This window comes from Dromaius novaehollandiae, chromosome 7 (assembly GCF_036370855.1).
Source record: "Dromaius novaehollandiae isolate bDroNov1 chromosome 7, bDroNov1.hap1, whole genome shotgun sequence".
Taxonomy (NCBI): Eukaryota; Metazoa; Chordata; class Aves; order Casuariiformes; family Dromaiidae; genus Dromaius; species Dromaius novaehollandiae.
In genome coordinates this window covers 42,641,756-42,665,595 of record NC_088104.1, presented here as the reverse complement: position 1 = coordinate 42,665,595, position 23,840 = coordinate 42,641,756, and the positions used below count along the sequence as shown (strand labels likewise).

Here is a 23,840-nt window from a genome sequence, read left to right as displayed (position 1 = left end):
AAGGCATTTATCCTATAATTTTTTCCCTCTGTCTCATCAAAGCCATCTTGCATTTACTTTGCTGCCTGTTATTTGTGTTCTTTTCATTGTTTTCTTGTCTTTACACTTTCTTTTGATAGGCTTCAGATGAAGATGAGCGCATGTCTGTGGGTAGCCGTGGAAGCCTGAGGGTTAGTAAATTGTACAATTAAAGTGTGCATGTGTGTTTAATGAAGTTATTATCCTCCTATACCACCAGACTGGTTATTCAGCATCTTTTTTTTTTAAGTTCTCTGATAACTCCTTCCCTCCAAGTTCTTGTTGTTTTCCATGCTGAAGGCTTATGCTTTTCTCAAGTACATTTAGGCCAATAACTCTTTCAAGCAGGGGAATCGCCAAGTTTGTAGACACTGTTGAAGACAACAAGCAGAGCATGCAACTCCATAGATACCCTTCCGGTAAAGGCTATTCTCTGCTGTTCCTGCAGGAATAGCAAAACTTTGGTCTACACAGCTATTTCTTGTATGCACCATGTAAGGTTCCCTGTCTCATTATCGATATTGAGATTTTGGGAAGGGAAGCCCTAGCCACTCTGTGATCAATGTTCATTAGCTCAGAAAACCCAAAACAAATTATCGGTGTAAAGATAAGTCTTTGAGCACTTTGGGAACACAGGTCAACCCCTCCCTCAATGCTGTGCAGAGGTATTTGAAACCTATCTGCAGACTTGAGTTTTGGGGAGGGATTAGCAGAGCACAGTCTGTCACAGCTCACCAGTGCTAATCTGCAGAAAAACTTCAAACAGTTTTTCTCAAAGTATCTGTCCAGATAGTACACACGTGCACTAATCTTAACTCCCCTCTAGCATAGACATAATCAGCTCTTGTAACTGTGAAGGTAGTTTAAGCAGTTTAGTTCTTCAGCGTTTAATGCTGTTGTCTCAGCATGCGCTGATAGTCTTTTGTAGATGGCCAGAGGTCGTTGCTGCTGAGCTTCACGGAGGAGCATTCAGCTGGCAACACAACTGGGACGGTCAATACTGGACTATCGAGGAAGCACTCAGCAGTTCTGGATATGAATCAGCAGTGACAGCTTTAGGTTATGGAGGCATTTGTGCCTAAAATGGTTGTGTTTCACTGAGAATATATATATTTTTTAACTAATGTTGCTGTTTTTGATTTGGTTATCAGTAGCACTAGTTACATGGTAAAGCTGGATGATCAGTCCTGTTTTTATAAAACAAGCAAGGCCTGTATCATTCGTAGTGAGATCTTTTTCTTGATTTCTGTCTTCTATGGAGACTTCACTTCATAGATATTTCAAAAGAAAATTAAAATAATCCTAAGTCAGAATTACCTTTTTTTTTTTTCTCCTCTCTCTGACAAAGCATCCCCAGAAGAGCAGGGTTGAGTGACCCTGTGAATGTGTCTGTGAAGGTATTTTGGAGGGGAAGATGTCTGTGAATACTTCTGGCAGTGCAACCATCAGCAGGGGCTCGAGAACCACCTGAGATGCTGATTAGACCAGGCTGGCTAGTTGGGTTAAGCTGCCCAGCTGTGACTAGAGCATAAGCAGCAGCCTAGTGAGCTGGTATGCTGTTAGCTCGGGTGTGTTTGTGCCTCCGGCAGGCACCCTTCAGCTGCAGTGGCGGAGCATCCTTAATAGCTTTTCTGTGCCTCATTCTGAAACCATCAAAACCGTCCGGCCTCTCTCGTTTCGGAAATTCCCCTCGCTTGATTCTTATCATGCGAAGGGAAGCTCGAAAGCATCATCCTGAGCATGAGATGACCAAGCATCTCTTCAGTCTCTTTTTTTTACTGCAAGCTTCTTTGTTCGCCTACCTCAGCAGGCTGCTGTCTAATCCGGGACCATCCAGTAGGAAATATTGTTGCGTTATTACTCACTGGTGATGGTTTGTGCCTGTGTCCTTGGTATCTCTGCTAGCCAAAGTTCCTGACTTCTGGCTTTGTGCAAGAAATCTAGCATTATCAAAATTATTTAGGTGGGATTTACATCTCTATGCCTTTTTATTTTTCCTCTGCTTCCCATCATTTCCTTTAGTGTTTTCCTTTGTATTCTGATTTTTCTTTCCTCTCATGCCTTGACAGTCTCGCTTGGAATATGCCAGCACCTATCCAGTGGTGAGAATAGCCTGAAGGTTGCAGTGGGTGTTTAAAAACTAACTGTGAAGCAGAAACTAACACCGATTGTCATAACTGATCTAAGACAAGGAATGATCTAAAACGATCCTGATGGTATCTCGTGGTCTCTGATGTGAAGACCCTACCCCCTCACATGCCGCTCTGGCACATACATCCAGCACCGAGTGACTGGGGAGATCAAAACTAGATCTAATTCAGTAGTTATCATAGGACAAAGTAGAGCAGCTTGTATTTTCCCTGTGTCTATTAGCCTGCCCATCCTTTGACCAGGTACGTTCTACATTTATTTCAGTGTGAATCTGAAAAGGTGTAAACCCCTCACAAACTCACTTTGAATAGCTCTAGCAGAGGTAACAGGACAACTGTGCTATCTACCAAAGATGCAGCTTGTGCATTCAGCTTTTATCCTTACTTTGAAAGATAAAATCAAACTCTGTGGCTAGTAAGAAGACTCCGCAGTATGTTCATTGCATATAGTGGAAGACTCTTGGAAGAAGAGAAGGGGCATGGAGGGGGAATGGAGATTGCGACTTTACGCTCCGTTTTGAAAATTTACTCGGACTATTAACAGTGCTCTCTTGTGACAGCACTGCGTTGAACAGAGGTCTCTTTGTCTCCGCAAGAGGCAAGATGTGGTTGCACTTCTTCTATGAAGCTACTGAAAGACTATCAGTTTTACTTCATTGGAGTGGCTTTTATTTCCTCCTCAGTATGTTGGAAAGCAAGCTGTGGAGAGCAATTTTACAGACTATAGTTTTCTCACCCTCTTCTTCATTGCCTGCTCTATTTCAAATTAGAAATGCAATGAATCTATTTGTGAGTGACCTATATACAGAAATAGTTCAAACACATTTGGATTTTGCATGGATGTATTGATGGAGTAAGTACAGACAGCTGGTAGCTCTATTAATTGACTTAACCCAGCAAGCATGAATAATGTTAACTGTGACTACTAAATTTAACAGTGCTATCATCGCTTTTAGAAATATTCTTTAATAACCGGTCATTTGAGTTTGATGCAATTTGATTTTCCCTGTGTGCTTACTGAGCCGTGTTCTGTAGAGCTGGAGAAGTATGGGACTGATATTTTTGCATGTTGATATGCATGCCTGCCTAGAGACGGGTGCACATACGTTCCTTGATCTTGTTTCATCCTGCGTTCTTAATCTCACTGCAGGCTGGATTAGAGAATGAGAGGACCAAAAGGAAGAGCTACTCCAAAGCAGTATGTATCTTGACTGTCTGTCTTAGAGAGGTTTTTATGTGCAAAACCGCTGTGATGGCACTGGAGAGTATTTGCAAGTATATTGGCTGTAAGAGCTAACCAGCCTAATGTCAAGGATACAGTGCAACTCTCTGGACTTGGTGGGTGTGTAAAAATACTGAGTATCCCTTCATTGGCAAAATGTAGTATAATCCACTCGCTCATTTACGTCAATGTTGTATGTGAAGAGCATCTTGAAAAACTCAAAACCTACCTTGAGTTTTAACATTACACAGAAATAAGTAAAAAAAGATGGAACTTATATAGTAAGGGCTGCATTTTTTTCATGTAGGGAGTAATACTGTTTTACATATGTTAAAGTAATGGGTTAGCACTGATTTATAACAACACTTGAGTAGCTAGTAATTTAATAATGCTTCAGGAGCACAAATAATTTGCCTTTTTTTTCTTTTTTTGAAGCATGTTAGTTCTGGCTAAGAGTGCTGAAGCTTTAAATAGGGGAAAAAATCAAGGGTAGAGGGAGCTTGTTTAAATGCCTTCTTTGTCTTAGCATCAGTAGCATCTTGTGTGGGAAACGGAGAGCTTGGGATTACTTTCAGGTTGGGATGCCGAGTTAACTATTCAGAGCAACGCGTGGCATGTTGCAAATGGCAGTGCTGCCGTCCAAGGAGCTGCTCTTCGTGGAGATGATAAAATGCTAAAGCATTCTATGTCTCCAAAGGAGATTAGGGTAATGATGCACATTAATATTAATCAGGAAGTCTGAAGGTAGTTCTGGATAATACCAGTGCTTTACTGGTACCTGTATCAGTAGGGCACTTCTCAGCGCATGGGAAAGCCGGACCTGAACGGAAGGTAAAGAATGACGGGCTTTAATGCTTTGGGGACTTGAGTTGAAGTCTCCTGGGGAGCGGTTGCAGGGGATGCAGGAGCACACAGAGCAGGCAGAGCGGTGGGCTGTCGCTGCGGGGAGGAAGGGTACAAGTCGCCCTGAGAGGTTGTCGTGGCTGGGTTGGAGGTCTCCGATAAACTGGCGATCAGCAAAGAGCCTCCTGAGGAGGCTAAATCAGATGTGTGATTGAGAACAAGCGTGAAGGAGTAGCATTAGCTTTTAGGGGTGAAATCAGTCCAAGGCACAAAGTGTTACAAGCATAAATGGACCTAATGGCAATGAGAAGGCTTTCTACATCCATTAGAAGCGAGAGGAAAACATAGAAAAGAATAGGGTCAATTATGTTGCTATGAAGGGAGAACAAGTAAAATCTGAATATTTCAGCCTCCCCAGTATGCTGTCTCTTTTGCTTCCATTTTCATAGACATTATGATCAGCTGATTAACATTTTAGCATAGCACAGAACAAAGGTCAGCAAGATCTGATAAAATGCACCCTACCGAACTCAAAGAATTGTCTGAAACGCTACGTCCGGAGAGTTTGCTTTCGACAGTGTGAGCTGGCGAGGTCCCTGGAGATGGGGAGACAGTAATCATAGCGGCAAGAGAAGTGGTCTGGACTATGGAGCTTCTGGGCTATGGACCTTGAAGTCTAAAAGGTACTAGGGTAAATTAAAAAAATGTGTTTAGAAGTGCCTCGGAGAGACGGTGAGAAACACGTAATCTGGTTTTGTGGAAAATGAATCATGTCAATTCAACTTCATTGCCCTAGCTAAGCAAGGTAATTGTTTAAATTCATAAAAGAAAAGCATGAAATGTGACTATAACTTGACTATGAGGCTTTTGGTGTGTTTCCACAAGACATTCTTATATGAAACCTTGGCCAAGATCAAATCCTTGTAAAATAATGCACAATTAGTTGAAAAATAACTCTGTTAGAATAAGATACAGCTGGAAAGGCTCTCGACTGGTCTCTTCCCATCGAAGACAGCATCATCTGTTTTGAAAGGAGAAGCTGGTTCTGCAGGAGTCTATATTGCTGGTTGTCTGGCGACATGGAGCAAAGGAGGTTTCACGCAAGGTTAGAATAAAAACACTGCTGATGATAGGAGGCAGTTTGCCAAAACTGAGTAACAATGAAAACAAATGAGGACTAGTACACTTTAGAAAAGGGGGAAAATTAAATATGCTAATACAAAAACAAGGAATTCTGCATAGGAATAATTCAGAACGAGATTTGAGGTTACACTTAGTCACGAAGCATTGTTGAAAAAAGGCAAACTTAATTCTTTGGAGTAGTAACAGAAGAAGTAATAGGTTTACACGGAGCTGTTGAGGCTGCGGCTGGAGTGTTGTCTTCAACTCCTGAAGAACCATTCTCACCATTCTTGAGCAAAGTGTTAGAGTATATATTTTTGCTTGAAAGTTGATTCAGGTTGGGTTTAGTTGGGTTTTCATTTCAGGAATGCATTAAAATTTAGACTTTAAAAAAGTTAAACTTTTTATTAAATTTCCCCTCCCAAAAGCATGGGAGGGCTTCCTGGTTCTTTGTGTTAAAGCAAGCCTCCTCATGTAGTGATGCTAATATGGTGAACTGATTGAGAAATCTGAGCTTTTAGTGGTACCAGCATTCGTGATTTTGGGGTCTATCATCTCATCTTCAAATGTTTTGTTTCCAGCCTCAAACCAGGCTACGTCGTAGTGATTTTTAATTTTATCTCTGACCCTGCTGCCTCAGGGCCTTGGAAATATCTCTCCTGCTTATGAACTGCTGACTCTGAGTATCCTTTTTCTCTTTCGGAGAACATGTATTTGTGTCACTATTGAATATGATAGCAGACAACTGAACAGATTAAAATCCCTTATTAATTTTTGGATTGTCACACAAAATACTAGCGCGTGACAGATGGTCACTGTTCTAGATTTAGTCGAGAAAAGCCAAATAAAAGAGGTTTCCTACAGTATTACATGTTTACTAAACTGAATTTCTTAAGGAAAAAAAAAAGGGAATTATGTTCTTTGCAAGCAAGCGTATCCTTGACATTTTTGGCCGGTTTATGGGTAGAGACAGACCCCAGAATGTTCATATTCTCAAGGTTTCCTATGGGCTATTTGCAATTAGGACCTAATTCTGCACTTCTGTTCCTAGTGTATCTGTGAAAAGTGCCATCTCTGCCTTTGCTCTTCATACATGGCTCTTACTACGATGCTTTTTTGGATTTGCTTCAGGTTTTTTCTCTCCTTTTCTTTTTTTTCTTTTTCCTTTTCTTCCATGACAGACCAATGGTTATGAGGAAGACGTGTATGGATCATCCCAGAGTAGAAAATCTAGCAGGGTTAGTAGACGATTTATATTCGTATAAGAACTATTGCTCTCTTTAATGGGATTAAAGCTAATTAGCAAATTCTTTTCTGTGGTAAAGCAGGTTTTTCCTGTCTTGCACATTGTAGGCTTTGCACTTTGTCATATGCAGAGGTGCTGCAATAAGCTATTAAAAAAAAAAAAGGCCCTGAGTGGAAAAGGAAGTCTGTGAATTTGATACAAGTAAAACTTGGAAGGCAGAATCCCGTAAGCTTTTTATCGAAATTGGGTAAAAGTTAAACTGTGAAGAGAAATAGCCAGATGGAAAGTAGCTTGGGGGATTTCCATGCAGTCCAGGTAACACAGTGATCGTTTTCTGGTCTGTGCAACATTTGTTTGAATATTGAAACGCTGAAACTCCCAGTCCTCGCATGTAATTTAGTCTGTGTCTCAGATCTGCACGGGTAGAGGAGTCTCTGGCATTTGAATTTTCCCCCAATGTACTTTGCATATTTGAAGTTTGCATAATTGTATATTTTTCCTTTATAAAACTGTACCCTAGAGTTGCTGGAAATTCCCACAGAGCTGAACAGCCCGTGAAAGTGTTACCACTAAACTACGTGATATTACCATTGATTACTTTATTTCTAGAAATAGTTGTCAAAAGAGCTTCATTACTAAGTGCGGTGCGCGTGGGTCCCGACGGTCCCTTCCCTTCCGTGCCAGCCCCAGCGTCCTGCATCGGCTGCAGGAATGGTCCTGCTCGGTTAAATACTGTGGTTTGGGCAGATTATTTAAATGTATTTCTTTTCAGGCACAGCCTGTTTTGTTTTATGGGTTTTTTTCCCCCCCTCTTGCCTTTATCTTCACAAAGGGAGGAAAAATAACCTATTTTAAGATGCCATTTAGCTAAGCGTTGGAGCAACACATATTAAACATGAGATAGGCTTCAGTGGGGTTACTTTATAATCATGTAGCTAAACAGGCGCTCGTATAAATAACAAAGCGGGACCTTATGTTTTATGTCCATTTTAAATTGTTGCTTCCACGGGGTTTTAGGCATTTAGCTTACGTATGCGAAGGAGAAAAAATGACATGCTCTTGCTTAAGCTCTTAAGAAAACAGCATGTCCTGCTATTGGCAGTCTTGCCGAACGGTTTGACGAGTTCAAGGAACTTTATTACGCAGCGCTGCTGATAAGCCGCGCCGTAACTCTTTCCTGACATACGGCAGAGCTCCGGTCCGGCACGAAGAGCAAAAGATCTGCGAGGAGGTTCCCCAGCGAGGAGAAGCTGCTTGGTTGCCGTTTAAAGAACTTAAAACCATCTCGGCACTAGGGTTTGTAGCACGGGGGTTTAGCGTATCGAGAGCCTGATTATGGCACTATCAGTAGTTCCCTGATCTTTTCGTTACTAAATGTAATTCAGATGAAGCGTTATTTAGGACGGGGGTAAGGGCTTGGGGTGAATTCTCTGTAGGAGCATCATGATCCCCATCTCCAAAAGCCGTGGATGCCAGTGTGGCTGACGTTCACCTTCAGCAACGCAGCCAGGTTCAGGGGCTTTGGAGGAGTCAAGGTTGCCAAAGCAGCAATGGAAAGCTGAGAAGAGGCAGAAGTTTTCATTTTGGGGAGCGATGAGTCTGCCGATCCTGTAGCTGATTACCAGCTCGCTGGGTGGCAATGAAAGTAATTTCTTTAAACTCAATTCAGTGTATCCGGAGTGGTTTGTTTGTTCTTTTGTTGTTGTTGTTGTTGTTGGGCATTCAGGAAGAATAAGGAGGTAGAAAGGGACCTAGATTTTTCAAGTTGGGCCAGATTTATCCTCTGCATATACCTATGGGTGCTGTGTCTTGGCCACAAATCTGCTTGCCCGTGGTAACAGACGTCTAGTGCCAAGAAGGAACAAGGTTCCTTAACGGGCCGCAGTTCCCTCATTTGGAGGGACATCAGTAAATGGAGTTGGTGCCTACCAACAACTGTTGTCTAGACCACCGTGAGGAACGCACGGGAAAGCCCCACGTTGGAGAGTGGCTGAGAGAGGAGGTCTCCGGAGCGCAGGAAAGGAAGCAGAGAAGCGGAGCTCTTTGAGAGCGGTCCTTGCTGCACGCGCGCACAGGCTCGCAAAGGGATTAAACGTTGCCTGGGAGGCCACGCACATCTCCCCAACCCCTGTATCAGCGCAGGGCTAGCTGCAGGAGATGGAGCGCAGAAATCGTTTGAGGAGGGCAGGCGTGCCGGGAGGTGAGGTCTCCTCCCTCGCCCCGGCACGGCGGCTGCTGCCAGACACGCTCGTGCCGTGGCTGGGTACGGCTGCGTCTGGCCCCGGCCGGGCAGAGCAACTGGTTTATCGCGTTTTAGAAGTGGCCTCGTGAACTTTGGGGAATTAATGGAATTTGTGTCCGGTTTCTGCTAGTCGCTGCAGCGCTCAGAGTTCAGACGTGCTGGGCAGATTTTGCATTTTCATGATTCCTTTGGCTTTGTAGCATGTGTAATTTCTTGGAATACGGATTTCCAGGCTACACTGAAAACAGCTCAGTTTTCAAATTTAAATATCCATGCATGTTGAAAATGGCCATTTAACAGAACGGTCCCTCCCAGGATATTGCTGCCCGTTCCACTTAGGCGTGTAGCATACCTACAGGTGCTGTTGCAAAAGCTTTTGGGAAGCCAAAATACCGAGCTCCCTTCGGTGTTATAAATATCCTGCTGCTTTCAGGTGGCCTGCGCTCCGCTAAGCCGCCTTTGCGGGCTTTGCAGTGAAGTGCTGGCAAAGCAGAAGCTCGCAGGGCTGATACACTGCAGCGGAAAATCCCAGCTGGCGTCCTGGGCTCCAGCACAGGTGCGGAGGGGAATGAACAGGGATGTTATCTATATAAGTAGATTAAATAATGTTGTATTTCAGAAGGTAAGAGTGGTTTTAAGTCTGCTAGAGTTGTTAAATAGTCACTTGTGGCACTCTTGGTATCTAACGTGGAGTTGAATTAAGATCTCCCCCGCTCTTAAGGGGTGGACCAGAAGTGGAAGCTTGGTAAATGTTGGCTAGATACTGGGCATGACTCTGCGTAGGAGAGATGTTTAATTTATGCATACTGGTTCCTTGCACAGAAGTTTTCTTTGCATTCAGTCTTGCTGTAGTTGACGGTGACCTATGCTCTTTCCCTAACCAGCACCCAAACAGTTTTGGTCCCTGGTGGTGGCCTCTCTCTCCCAGCGCAATTGGCACCTTCTTCTGACCCCCTTTGCAAGCCTGGGTTGTGGTTCGAGCTTGTAGGGCATAAAGAATTTATGACGGTAGGGAATGAAATAAGAAGCTTTTCTGATGCATGAGGGTGACAGCTATGGCTCGTCCTTTTTCTCCCGGCACACGTGGCTGGGCTTCTCTCTGTTGGAAAGATCAAGGTGCTCAAAACCCAGAGAGAGAGTAAGCAGTTGGTGAAACGATATGCTCCTTATCCTGGGACGCTTCTTAAGGCTAAGAATTGTAATTTCTCCAGGAGGAAGTAGCAGAAAAAACAGAGGAATAAAACATGATTCCCATGTCTGAGTTTATGGTAAAAGAATTATGAAAAGCGCTCTGTGAGGTCCTGTCCTCTCCCCGATAACCATCCGTGGCCAAACTGCCCCATGCTTTGCCCAGCAAACCCTGCCTCCATCAGCCTTCCTGAGCTACGCGTGCTGCTCCCCGTTAGTGAGTGAGTCAGGCCTGGGCTAGAAGCCCCATCTCGAAGGAGCCCGTGGACAAAAGGATGAACAGTCAGTGATACCCCGGTGTGCAGGTGGGCTGTTTTGGTGTGAACCGACTTCCCTGGGGAGGCTGTCACAAGAAGGCAAAAGATCTGAAAGGTACGCTATGTGCAATATTCCTGATCACGGTCTCAGATCCGCAACGCTGTAGAAAGCGTTTAAGGGACAGTACAGGTGTAAAAACACTTTACGGATTCAGGTAAGAACGCAGATTCAGGTAACAAGTTACAGTAAGACACCTTTTTATAAAAATACAGTCTAAAGCACTTTTTGCACTCTCTCCCTTTGAGCCATTTGGAGGTAGAGCTAAAGCAGCTCTGGGTAAAGAAGCACTTTGTCTTTCCATCTCTACCAAAATGTTTTGCAAGCAGAAAAAATACCAGTTATCACTGGGACGTATTGCATTGCATCCAGTCTGGTACCTCCAAGTTTACTTTCCTCTTTCCCCTTAAAATTAAATTATTGGAACTGTAGAGCTAATTAGGGGAAGTCTGGTCAAGTGGTGGTCGTGGGGGGAGGATGGGTGTCCATACGCTTGGCAACCATTGAAGTTCATATGCCCTGTGAACGTTTCCTCTAACCATGGAGTTGCAACCATCACCGGCACATTCCCACGCATTCCCTTTCCCTCCGAGTGGTGAGACTTGCAGCGGTGGGTACTGGCAGCACACCAGGCTGGTTTAACGCGGAGGCTTTGACCTTCTCCCCGAGTTTGGGAGAGAGAAGTTGGGGGCCAGGGACTATTGCACATCCAAGTACAAAATTCTAGTGGGAGACATGGAAGCCAACCTCCTTTCGGACCAGTAGGTTTTCCTGTGCTTGGTGGGCACTGGCAACGGGGAGCCTGCCCTGGTGAGACCACACGGGCAAAGAAGGAGGTCCCGTGAGGCAGGAGGTTGTCCCACTAGGCGTGGAGCTGTGGCGCGGCTGTTTGTGCTGAACTTGAGCCTGGAAGATAACGTTTCCAGCATCTTGCAAAATGGATGCTGTCGGTACTGTTTTATGTAAGGTTGGGAGTCTGTTGATAAACACAGCTTCATGTAGATAGAAGATGATGGACCACATTTTCAAAAGCACATATATGGTTTATGCCCCTACGTTTCACCCTAACTCTAAGTCCCTACAAAAAGTGTCACCGCAGCTTATTTTCTCGTTGGGTCATAACAGTGAGAGGGGAGGAGAAGCCTTGGGGGCTTGAGGCCCTTTCATTGGAAAACAAATCAAAAGGTATTTTGTGTATAGGATGCTATACGTATAAGGGAAAGGCCTTTCACTCGTTTAAGAAGGCTCAACTTTATAAATGGAAAGGGCACACAATTTTCACATATCGTCATGTGAAAGCTAGTTTCCTTAATGCAGTTGTGTATATTCTCCTTTTTTTTCTTCTATGATCACCTTGGATTCTTGCTGTTTGTAAGCACCTCACTTACCTTTTGCTTTCAGTTTATATGATTTTAAGAAACTCCTTCACGTAACTAAGCTGAGTTCTCAAGGTTTTCTTTTTTTTGTTATTAATGCAGGCTTCTTACTACTCTGACCTTGGTCTTCACAACAGTGGCTATGCTTCCACGTCTCAACCTTCTTCCCAAAATGGAAATTGGGTCTGTTGCCCTCTGGTTTTGCCTGGCCTGGACTTCTTGCTCTGCCTTCATTTGGATAATACAACCTCCTGTGTTTTAGGAATGAGTAATTTGGACCAATTGTCAAGAGTGTCTGTAGCTCTCTAGTTGAGCTTAGGAAAAAAAGAAAAAGCAAAGCCCCACCTTTTTGTTCATGGTTGGAGTGAGTAGTGGAAAGCTCTTTTAAAAAGAGCACAAATAGTTTTCCTTTGCTGCTCCTCCCTTTCCTACAGTTGCTTTGTTTGCTGTTGACCTAAGCTGGTCTGGGAAAACGTGCAAAATCCTGATTAACCAAAGTTCTTCGTTCTCCTTGAGACGACTTTCCTGCTCGCCTTGCCAACCTAGCAAGGTTGAGACTGCCCCAAATGGTACTGGAAGCCAGTAATTCATGCCCTGCTGGAAAGAAACTCGTACAGCTTCCAAAGAGCCTGGGAGGTTGGCTTGTCCCCTGGGAGGCTGGCTTGTCCCCCGCGCGGGCACGGCGCTCAGCTCCGCTGGAGCGGTGCTCCGCAGCCTTCGCTGCTGCCGGCAGCGCGGGGCGAGTGCTGCGCGTGGGGCTTTCGCCCGGGCTGGCACCGCTGGGGGAGCGCCCGCCGGTGCACCTCCCTGGGCCGGGCACGGTCGTGCTCTCCAGACTCGGCGGCTGCGTCTTGTGAATAACGGTTACTAACGGCACAGTCGTTTGGTTTGCGATGCTCTGACTTGATATGCCTAATCTTGCCCTGAATGATTTGGTTTTTCTCTGTATTTTTCTTTCCCACTAAAGTACACGAGATCTGACCCGGTAGCTGTGTGGAACACTTAAAATACCTTAAAGCCTTCCTGTCTTTGGGCCGCGTAGTCATGTAGCGCTTTTCCTGGCTTGGGTCGAAGCGAGGAGACGCGCCCCTTCTCGCGGCTTGCTGCACACGACCGTGTTGGAGACAATAACAACATTAACGACCTGCAATTAAATTACGCTGTTTTGCTTCTGCGTACTGCGGTGTCCTCCCTTCCTGCAGGAAACGCGCGTGTGTCTGCTTTCTGTTCGCAGTCTGTGGGAGTTGAGACCTAGTGCTTTTATGGCACGGATGACTAATATTATCTGTACTGGGCTTCCTTCTCTTCTAGCTTAATAATCCCAGTAAGTCCTCACCAAGACGGTTAACTCTGCTAGAGGCACCTTTTGTTGTCTGTGTTTCTTTTTCTTTCTTTTTCTCCATAAAAAAAGCTTTTGTGCTTGTCTTCCTCAGCCCTCCTTGCTGTACGGCGATGCCCTGCCAGCCAGAAGTTACAGGGTCTGTCATCCTAACGCCCTAACCGCAAATGCAGAAGCTGCTCGCTTTCGGCCGCGCACCTCTTGTCTCTTAGCTCTGTGGTTCCCACCAGCTCCGTGTCTGTGGTGTCCCCGTAGCGTCCGATCCGTGGGAAAGCATGTGGGCGATGCTCGGGTTTTGCTGGTCCTTCCTCTCGTTCCCGCTGGCGTCGTGCACGTGCTGCTCGTGGAGCTGTGCTGCTGCTGCGGTGACAAGTGTCTCCGTTTCGGTGCCCTGTGCCGAGTGTGCAAGAGCAGCCGGAGAGGGGCAACATCAGTCCTTGCTGGTTGTGTAATAACAGAAATCCGTTTTGTGGCCAAATTCCCCTGTTCCTGTTTTTAAACGGTAAAATGAGCTTGTGGCAGATTTTGTCTTCAAGCACTTAAGGTTGTTTCCTACTCCCCCTGTGCTTTTGGGGGGGAAAATATTTACATGCTGAACTGGAGCTAGATGGGTATCTTCGGATATGCATCCTCCTCCTGTCACATTATTTTGATAAAGTGGCTTTTAAGCAAAATTCATCAGATTATGTTGCCCCCATCGTTTATCAGGACTAAAAATAAAAACTAAACAAATGCACACAGTTTAAGAACTGATGTAGCCGCTTTGTCCATAGGTAACAAAGTGTTGAGCTGAACATTGGAAGAACTATTAGAAGCGCATGACCGTGTGATGGCTTTGAGTGGTGATGGTGGGGGGGGGTGTTAATTTGGATTTTGCATGTGCCTTACGGAGTTTCCCAGCCCACTGAATTTGGGTAGTGTTAGTTCTTCACTTGCATGTTGCTTGTGGTTGTTCGCAGGAGATGTCCCTGTCCTTGTACGTACCACTCGCTCCTGTCCGTCCTTCACCCTGCACCTTGTGACTTTGTAGTGCTCCAGCCCGAAAGCAGACGCTGGGTCTGCCGGGCCTGTTCTGACTCTCTCTCTTGATTGCAGGCGTCTGTGTATGACGAGAGCATTTACAGCGGGAGTCGCCGCGGTAGTGCCTCTAGTTCCCGTGCTGTAAGATGTTTTCTGCGTTTCCCCGTTGTCTTGTCTCTGTCCTCCGGTAACCTGTTTTGAGCAGAGCGCGGTCCTTCTCGGCCTGAGGACCCTTAAACGTGGATTGTGGAAGATGTGCAGCCGCTGCTCCGCGCGGAGCTGTGAGCGCTGCTTCCACGGGCTGCTCTGGGAGGGAAAGCACTGATTTATCGCCCGTTGCGATGCCTCGCCTGGCGGAGACCTGCCCCGGTCTGCGCCGACGGGAGCCAGCGCGAGGCATTCGAGGGGAATTCAACTCCGCCTTTTAACTTAGTTTACAGATAAAAATACTTTGGAAAGACCCTGCGTAAAATCCCTTCCCTCTCTGGGAATTAGTTCTTTTTTTAGAGAACCAAGATTAATGTAGGTAAAGAATCACTTTCCCACTGTTACCGCATTGGCATGTCGAGCGTGAAGGACAAGATTTTTGTAAATTTGATGTTTGCATGGTTTTGTTTCATGGGTTTGTATTCAGTAGCGATGTTCCAGGCAGCTTGAGGCAAAGCTTTCTGAAACGTGCCCCTGCCAGTGGAGAGCTCTGTCTTTTAAGGGGAGAGAGGGGCCAGAGCTGCTCTGAGCTCGTCCCTGATCAGGAATGATAGGTTTGGGACTATTAATTAATATAAATTCTTTTTTTTTTTTTTTTTTTTTTTAAATACAGATTAGAAGGCATAAAACGCCCCCCATGTTGGGCTATTTGGCCTGGCAGTACTTCTGCGGTCATTGCATCTGCCTGGAAACATAGACTTAAAACCTAATTTTCAGTTCAGCTCTGCGGAAGTACTGCTTGTTCTGTCTCTGACCTCCTCTCTGGTTATCTAAAAAAGCCAAATACCAAAACCTGAAGAGCAACAACAAAAACATTCCAGGCAAAGCATCGTTGCTAATTTAACCTTAAAAGCTGTAATTCTGTTAGCTTGGAGAAAGAAACTTGAATGCGTGCTTGCTGAGTTACTGCTCTCTCGTTAGCCTGGAAAAGGCTGCGCCACCCTGTTGCAATGAAACCGGTTCCTTAACTGTGCTGTGCGTCTTGTCGCTGCTGCTCTCCTGCTTCAGGTTGCTTCTCGTTTCACAATCCCGCCTTGCTTTCATGCGGCTGCCTTGTGAAATCCAGCGGTGAGGAGCAGCCGGGACCGCGTCGGCCGCTCAGCACGCTCGCCGTTTGCGCCAGGCTGCTTGCGGTCCCTTGCTTGCGTGGGACGTCTTCCTCTGCCCTAGAGGAGCATCTCAGAGGTCCCAAAGGGATCGACCTCGCCGCAGCTACCGCGTTCGCTTGGGTGGTTTGGACTGTGGAATAGATAGGTACCAGGAAACATTAGTATTGGACTACTTTTATAAATTAAAAAGTTCAAGTTTATTCCATGTCCTTTTTATATTAAACATAAAGCACCAGTGATGGCTCGAGGCTCCTCGGCCAGGACTGCATAACAAGGAAAGCCTAAATATTTATGTCAGATTATTATTATTATTTAGGAATTGAAGGGGCTGTGATTGAAAATAGTTGTGAACTTTATGGAACGCAGTCCCAAATTTTGCCAGTTTTTGCCTGTGAAAGGAAACATGGTAGTTCAGGGACACAAAGCCAACATTGCTTTATGCAAGACATCTAAAGACGTGGCTTGATAGCGATACCATCCTCTTCTAGTGGCTGCTATGTGCCTGGAGTACAAGGCTTTACAGTGAGAAACTGAGCTTATGGTTGCATTGCAGCTGGGGTTATTTCTCACTGTTCGAATTTATTTTTACCGTAAGCTGAAATTTTCATATATATTGTTTTTTTTCTCTGTAGCCTGATTAACGATATTGAAAAAAGTCTTCTGCTAGCTCGGGTAGGGTCTGGTTGCCGCAGTGGCTGAGGAGCTTAGGCGATGTTTTGTAGAGGCCAGGTTACTTAATGGAAGAAGCCTTCCAAAAAGGTGGAGCATGTTCATCTCAAAAGTGAGACAATTCTTTAGATTTGAATGTTTTCGTGATCGAGGAACAGTCTTAAGTGCCCGTAAAAGAAAGTCACCAAGGTTTGAGCTGCTGAAAAGAGCAGTTGCTTTTGCTCATTCCCGTCCCGGCGAGGAGCGGCTCGGCCCCGGTCTGGATGCTCTTCGAGCATCTTCACCCGGCGCTGCCAGTAGTTCCTAGGGCTAGTTCCTAAAACCATTAAAACAGAAAGACGATGGCCTCCTTTTCTTTTCTTTCTTTTTTTTTCCACACTAGCAAAGAGCAAAATAAACTTGACAGTCAGAATAGCCTCGCTAGAAAGGTTACATTTGCAGTTGCCTTGCCGTGGTAGTAATAGGAAAAAATCAGGTCCCCATAAACGTTAGGTGACTTTTAACCCACGTGTGTTCTGCATGTATTGGAAAAAAACTCCCTTTCGTGTATATGCCTGTGTGTTCAAGTACAGCAGTGAGTTGCCGTTCTGAAATCTGTGGGGAAAATAGAGGGAGTAAGTCTAAAATTCATATGCAGGAAAAGCTTTAGCTCTGTTTCCCAGACGCTTCAAGCTTTTCAGTCTCCTTCTCTGCTTTAACTACATCGTAACCTCTGGGAAGCAGCAACAGGGACACGTTCTCTGTCAGCACCAAGTCAGCGCTGCGCGTTCAGCATCACCAGCCGGGTGTCTGCTTCTAAGGACTAACTCTTTGGTGGGAGATGAGGGCAGCAGGGGCTGGAGAAGCAGGCGGGACCTTCAGTCTCGGAGATGGCTCCGATTTTTACTTTAATCACCGCCTAGATAAGCACTTACCTGGCTGTTTCTTGCTTTGGCCTCTGGAGCGCGGGTTCATTTTGTATGTGCACAAAGCAGGAGAGCGTCGGCGCTCTCGGCGAGTGGTGGGACTGAGCCGTCCGTACGGGCACCAGGGTTGCTTGGTTGTGACTGGTCTCCTGAGATATTTAAATAAAACATTTGTTCTGCCATCCTAAGAGTGGAATCAAAACTTTGCCTGGTCCATCCGCTGGGATTACTGCTTGCCTTAATTTTTAAACTAATCCTTAAAATACCTGTTTTCTGACTTTAACTGCTTTTCCTTTGTCCGGTTGCACTTAACCGTTTTTGTAACTAACTGCAAATGTAATGCTCTGATTCCTCCTCTGCTTCCCTTTCCATTTCTAATCCTTTTCTCTCCTCTCTGCTTGCTGTTCTTGGTTAACCTGCGGCAGCCTTCGGAGTACAGCTGCTACCTCGGCTCGGGATCCCGGGCGTCTTCAAGAGCCAGCTCTGCTCGGGCCAGTCCAGTGGTGAGCTCCTCTATTTTCCTTCTTACTTAAGCTGTTTCCTTCCTGTTCTTCAAGGTCGTTTTGTACACAGAGGCTATCGTCCCTTGGGAGACGGTTTGCTCTGGTCTTAATTGGGCTTGCGGTGCTTGAAACAAAGAAGGGGGGAGCTGGATGGGAAATTACAAAACCAAACAAAAATAAAAAAAAAGAAAAGCGTTGCCATGTGAACCTAACGCATGCTTCTTTTGCATTTCCATAGAAATTAGAGTCAGGCTTAAAGCACGTTGGCAAGGGTATTATGAAGAAGCACTAGCGTCGCTGCTGCTAGCGCTGCATCTCCTTTGGTTATTAATACCAGGAAACTCTGGATCTTATTGTAGTTATCAATAAGCTTAGTTTCTCTCCATTCAGAAGTATTTGATGTTGCATTGCTGCAAGTTTGCAAAACTGCCATATTTCATATTGCAGAGGAATATAAAACTGGCCAGCGATTGTATTTGAATGTATGTGTTGGACTGCAGATAGCCGGGCACTTGAGGGTCTCTGGCGCTGCTGGTAGCGGAGTTTCAATGTGCCAGTGCTCTCGGGACCTAGCGCTTGCTACCTACCACATCCCCGGGATAGGAAGCGATGAGGAGGGCGATACCGTAAATTAGCACGTGCAATGTGCTTCTCCAGGCATAACCTCCCATTGCCTTGGTCGCTTAGCTAAGGAGCTGAAACTTAAACGCTGTAAATGTTGCCTTAAGGAGTAATTAGAAGCGACTATGTGGATGTTCAAAGAAGCCACCCCGCGGCATGCAACAGGGTAAGCTGCAAGATGCAAGTTTGGAGTGCTCCTTCTCAATAAATACACATAGTCAGCAGTAGCGAATTACTTTATATCTGATGTTCCCCCCCGCCAAAAAAAAAAGCCGTAGCTTGCCATTTGCAAACCTGTGTGTCGCCAGCATTTTCTCCTGTAGTGAGAACTGTACGGTAAGTCTGTGCTGCCGCGGCGCGTCTTTTGCTCGTCCGGCGGCCCGTGGCGATCTGAGAAAGGCACCGAGGAAACTTGCTCAAGCAAAGAAAGGGGAACTGATAGAAAAGAGGGGTGGAAATTCCAGACGTGAGCCTGCGCGCAAGCGTTGCTGTTCCTTAAAGAAAAGGGTACACCTACTTTTTAAATGACTCCTTCGGAGTTTCGCCAGATACTGTATGGCAGCTAGCGGGCTGTAAATAAATTGATATTCTTAATTAGTCCCTGAGTCTGAGGGAGCTATGACTTCTTGCAAGGTATACCTGCTCTTAGTAATACTGGCCTTAAGCTGTATGTAGGTTATCCCTGAAGCCAAAAATCATTAGGATAGCCAGGGATTCCAGCCACGCTCTTTGAGAATCAAGTAGCTACACTGAAACCAGCTTCCATTACGTGTTTTTCATACGCCGTCCGAGTCATTAGTGCAAGTTGCTTATGGTAATAACAAAATGCAGCTTGCCCCTCCTGGGAGCTGTCGGGGATTTTTGTCTCTTAATTCTCCGCTTGCATCTCGGGCTGTTTGGACGTGAGTGGGTGGAGATGGTTAGCTGTGTCAGCAGAGGAACTGGAGAGGTGCCCAGCCGGATCTGGGCTGCAAGGAGACTGCAGGCGATTTCTTTTTTTTTTTTATATATATATATTTTTTTTTAATCAGTGGTTTACTGCAGGGCATGAAGCACTTCCGTTATTGCTGTGGCCTTGCAGGAGAGGCGAGAGCCAACGCAGTAGTGGGTCTAAAAGGCCCTGCTGCAGGGTCTCAGCTTTGCCTGGCGTCAGGTAGCACAAGCCTTGCTGCCCGGGGCGGTGAGACTCTGCTCTGCCGGGCTCCAGGCTTCCCTGCAGAACTGCTAATTATTATGCTGGGTGAATCCTGCGTCTCGTGATTGCTTTCTTTTTGCTTTTTTTTTTTCCTGTATCAAACAGTGCCTTTTCGTGCAACTCGCAGTAAGGAGTTGCTTGCCTTGCCTCTTACTAGTGGAGGATTTGAGGCGTTTTGGTAACGTTTCCAGTTGCGCGCCTGATCTTGGCAGGAGGATGTTGAAACAGAGCCGTGCCTTCTCAGTTAGCTCAGCAGTTTATCGCTTGCACTCACGCTATCCTGAAATGTCATCTGCCTGGATTTCCTAAAGGAAGGAGAAAAATCCCTTTGGCCCGCCGCGATAACTGGCAGGCTCGCTTCTGGCAGTCCTTGCGCCTACGAGAGGTAAAGCGTGATTGCTGGGGTCTACGCAAGTAGTCCACGTTAGAGCTGCTTTAATATCACCCCTAAAAATGAGCTGTCCTCGCCCTTAATACGTCAAGCCGTATGCTTTCTCGAGTCTGCGTTCTCCTTTGCGTTGCGATGTTTGCAATGCAGTAAGCGTCAGGAAGATACTCAGACACGAGGTGTAAATATTTGCTTGTCTTTGTACTTTAAAGACTTGAATGTACCAGCATGAGGTTTGCTGGCTGATTTTGATGTTGTGAATAGCCATATTTTTCCCTGCCAGTAACTATCTGTTGCCCCTGTAGTTATTGCAGATATGCAACTATGTCATGTTGAATATTAAAGCATTATATTTGGTACGAAACGTGGACCTTTAGATGACTGAGAGCAAATGTCAAGCCCTTCTGTCCAAATGCAGGCAAACGCTGTGCCCGAGCTATTGGCGTGTTTTGGCTGAGGTGAGCTTTTTAATATGAATATGGGGATTTTTTTTGCAGCGAACAAGGTAAGTGAGGCAGGAAGGGCAGGATTTGGGACAGGTTCAGAGTGGAGTAGGATTTACCTGGGGAGCTTCTGAGCAGGGGAGGAGGACAAAATCCCAGGAGAGGGCCTGTCTTGGTGTCCTGCCGAGAGGATGTTTCGTGTTGATGCCCCCGCTTCTCGTGGGCGCTGGGAAGGGGACACGGGCAGCCTGCCCTCCCCAGGCAGAGCGTTAGCAGCAGCAGGCCCACGAAGCGCAGGGCTGCAGCTGCGAGTGCAATCCAGGGAGCAGAGGAAGCGAGGCAGAGCCATGGGTGGCTCTTCTCTTTGGAAGAAGCTCATCGTGCTCTCGCAAGAAATAAAATGAAGACAACAGCACTTTCCACGGTGGTAGGTAGCTGCGTGCTTGGGCTTTGCTTTCTCTGCTTTACGCTTCAGAGACTTGCATTACGCTTGCATGCAAGCCTCGCCGCTGATAGGGTCTGGATCCGCTTTAGGCCTCTAGGAGTGAGGCTTTGCTGCTGTGCTAACCTGCATTTCGGTTGCCGGTAAGTTTGCTTAAGCACTGAGGTTTGGCGTGACGCTCACTCCTTAGTGGGGATACTCCTGACAAATCCACTTTAGACCTGACAAAGTTCAGCAGTGTTTTGTGCTGCTGACTTTATAAAGGCTTTTAAAGGCTAATGGCTAGTGTTAAGGTGGCTCTTGTTATTGGAAAAACAGGAATCCTTGGGGATGCTGTGTGCCCCAACCCAGCTGATCAAGCTAAGAAGATTATGGTTGTATCAGCTGTTATGTTGACTGCAGTGCTTCTTTTTTAATGCCGGTGTTTGTAGATACCGTTCCTTGTTCAGCACTCTGTACTGCAAGGATTTTTCTTTGTGGGCCATTTTTCCATTTCAAAATGCGCTGCACCACTTTCAGGACAGGAAATGATCTTCATTTGATCTTGCTTTTCCTAGGGACGTTGATCTAAGTGCACGTTCCTAAATGGAGCTGAAGAGCAATCGGTCACCTATCAAATGTGCAAAAGTTGCTCTTTTACTACCTGGACATGCTATATGGTGCCATCTAGCAGCCAGTGTTTGCGATTTAGCGTGCTCCACAGCCTTGCCTGGGAGGCTGGAAGCTGGAAATCGTGCATGAGGGTCCCCGTTTTTCTGACGATGTAAATACACCGAACGAGCCTCTCCCCTTACTTGCAGCTGGGGTGCAACGCAGAAGTGTCCCGGGGTGCTCAGGTGTCTTCGGGGGGCAAGAGGTGCCCTGAACGCACTGGCACGGTGCTGCCGGCAGCTCCGATTTTAGCCTGGATGCTCACTGCTGGCAACCAACCTTAAGGGTTAACCTGCTGGCTGGCTCGGGAGCAGAGAAATGCTTTTTCCAACATTGTACTAAACTGTTTTTATTATCTCTGAAAAATAGGCAGTATTTCCATATATAGGCTGGTGGAATCGTTTTGCTCTTGCTCAGCTTCCAGCTGCGGTAAGCCTCCGATACTGCTGACATTTTTGTACCGGGGCTCTGGTTTTGTTCTGAAATAGCTTTCAGAAGAGGCTGCACGCCGATCCCGTCGTAGTCGTCCCGCCAAGAGCGGCCCGCTGCCTTTGCCAAAGGTCCGCACGCTGGACTTCTCCTGCAAATCGCTTCCTTTTTCCTTCTTTCTTGTATGCTCAGAAATGAATTGGCTAAATCATTGGCGACGAAGAAGGTAATCTGTGATAGAGACGCACCCGTACCTTGGTAACAATGAAAAATTAGGTGATATTCTAGGAATTAAAGGCCTTGTACCATTGAATTCCTCTTTATATCTCCTTTGCTAGCAAGTGTCCTGTTAGGCCTTCATGGTTTTTTTGTGCGGACATTGCAAAAGCGCTGGCAAAAAGCCAGCGAATTTACACCAAAAGCCATGCTGAGTGTGGTGCCGCAGGAGCAGATGGGGTGCTTTCAGGCTGTTTAAATTTATTCTTTGTTGCTTGATGATAGGGAAGGTAAGTATTTTTGGTAGGAACTTTGTCCAACTTCAGATAAAAATAAACATTTTCCCCAAACTCTCTCGGTTTGCTCGCTTTCTGCATCAAATGCCGCAGGGCTCCTCGGAGACGGGCTGGAGGCCGAGACCCGGAGTTCCCTCTGGCGGCTGCTCAGAAAAGTACCTACATTTTTCTAAGTACCCAATACTATATTGGAGCGAGGAGCTTCTTCATAAAGCGTATTTTTTGCATTCCCAGGCACTAAGCGAAACCAAATGCATATCTTTCACCACATATTTTACCAATGTTTTCCCCTTTAAAAATGGAAACTCTTATTTGACTGTCTTTATGTGTCATTAAAACAATATTGACGTTTGCTCCTTTATCTTATGAAAACCTGAGGTTGCACATTCCTTTTAAGAATTTGGAGTACGTTCTGAGACTCGTTCGTCACGGAGAAAACCAGTGTTTTTAGTCCTCCCCTGAACCCACAGTGCAGATTTTGCAAAAGGCTGTGCATAAATTCCTGGAGACGATTTGTTCTGTGCGCACGTGCCGATCTGTGGTGTCACACCAATATTTGTACTGCCACAACCGTCTTGTTCAACAACGGCAGAGTGTTTGGCTTGGCTAGAAAGCGGCCGCATCCGCCCCGCGGAGCACACTGGCATGAAAACATCAGTCTGTTTGCAGAAGTGAAGCCAGCTTGCTTAGTGGGTCTGAACCGAAGCAGCTGCATTCGGTAGCGTTTTTTTTTTTTTCCTTATTCCATCCAAATTAAGAGGGTTTTTAAAAATAAGTGTGTCGTCCATTAACATCTATCTGCATTCACGTCTCTGGGAAGCCTATATCTAGCCTATATTTAAGTCTTGCTCTGTACCTTTCTTTTGAACACTCAAGTATTTCCTGATCTCCTGAATTTTCTGTGCTCCTAAATGCTACCTCGGCTCTGATTTGTTTTTCCAAGACCAGTTTTGGGAGGATCTGTCTTGTGAATCGCTCAGTTTCAGTGAACTGCTGGAGTCACCAGTGGGCTGTTTATTCGGACTTTGAACCAGACCCTGATATTTCACTGGAGGATGAGGTTAGGTAGTCTCAGCCGTACTTGGATCTTTGCTTGAAGTCAGAGGTCTCCTTTCATTGCGAGCAGAGAACACTTTTCTGAGGTCTTAAGCTTCAGATATTTATCTTTTCCTCTTTTTTTTCCACTCTCTTTTGGGGAGTGGGGCAGAGGGGCTGCAATCCCTTTGGGCTGACTTGCTACCTTGCTTTTTTGGGACAGCGGGAGGACTTACGGCCAGGCTTTGGAGATGGTTTATTTTACTTGAGGTCCGTTGCACTCAAGCTCCAAGGAGCTCTCTTGGTTTGGCAATCTACTGATCTTTCCATTAAAAACTTAATAACCTCTCTACTCAAAATTGCTGCTTCGGGTTGGTTTGAGGAGTGGTTTTTAAATTGCTCAAAAATAAAAAGCAGGAGCAGGTGCAAATGTCAGCACAGCAGCTGTGTGCAACAGTTTTTATTACCAGGGAAAGGTGTTTGGGGGTTTGAATTCACATTCATTAGGTTTTCTCTTCTTGTGGTGTTAGCTCATAGATTGAGCGTCATCTTAATGTTTGAAACATTATCATGTAGAATATGGAAAAAGGTGTTCCTCTGACATCTAATAGACTTTATAGTTTTTCATCAATGTGTATGCTCCACTTAAA

General features: G+C 45.7%; 1 protein-coding gene across 4 annotated transcripts in view; it reads left to right on the top strand.

Moving 5' to 3' along the window:
• Positions 1 to 23,840, top strand: part of LRRFIP1 (LRR binding FLII interacting protein 1) — a 101,670-nt gene that overhangs the window by 63,722 nt on the left and 14,108 nt on the right. For 2 of the 4 annotated variants that reach the window (XM_064515373.1, XM_064515372.1), the window contains exon 4: positions 120 to 170. The exons of 1 other annotated variant lie outside the window; for it this stretch is intronic. In XM_064515373.1, coding sequence (XP_064371443.1) covers positions 120 to 170 — 51 coding nt within the window. Of the gene's footprint in view, positions 1 to 119; positions 171 to 2,087; positions 2,121 to 3,318; positions 3,367 to 6,536; positions 6,594 to 17,396; positions 17,475 to 23,840 lie in introns of all 4 variants that reach the window. One more of the 4 variants, XM_064515371.1, reaches the window with a different exon arrangement.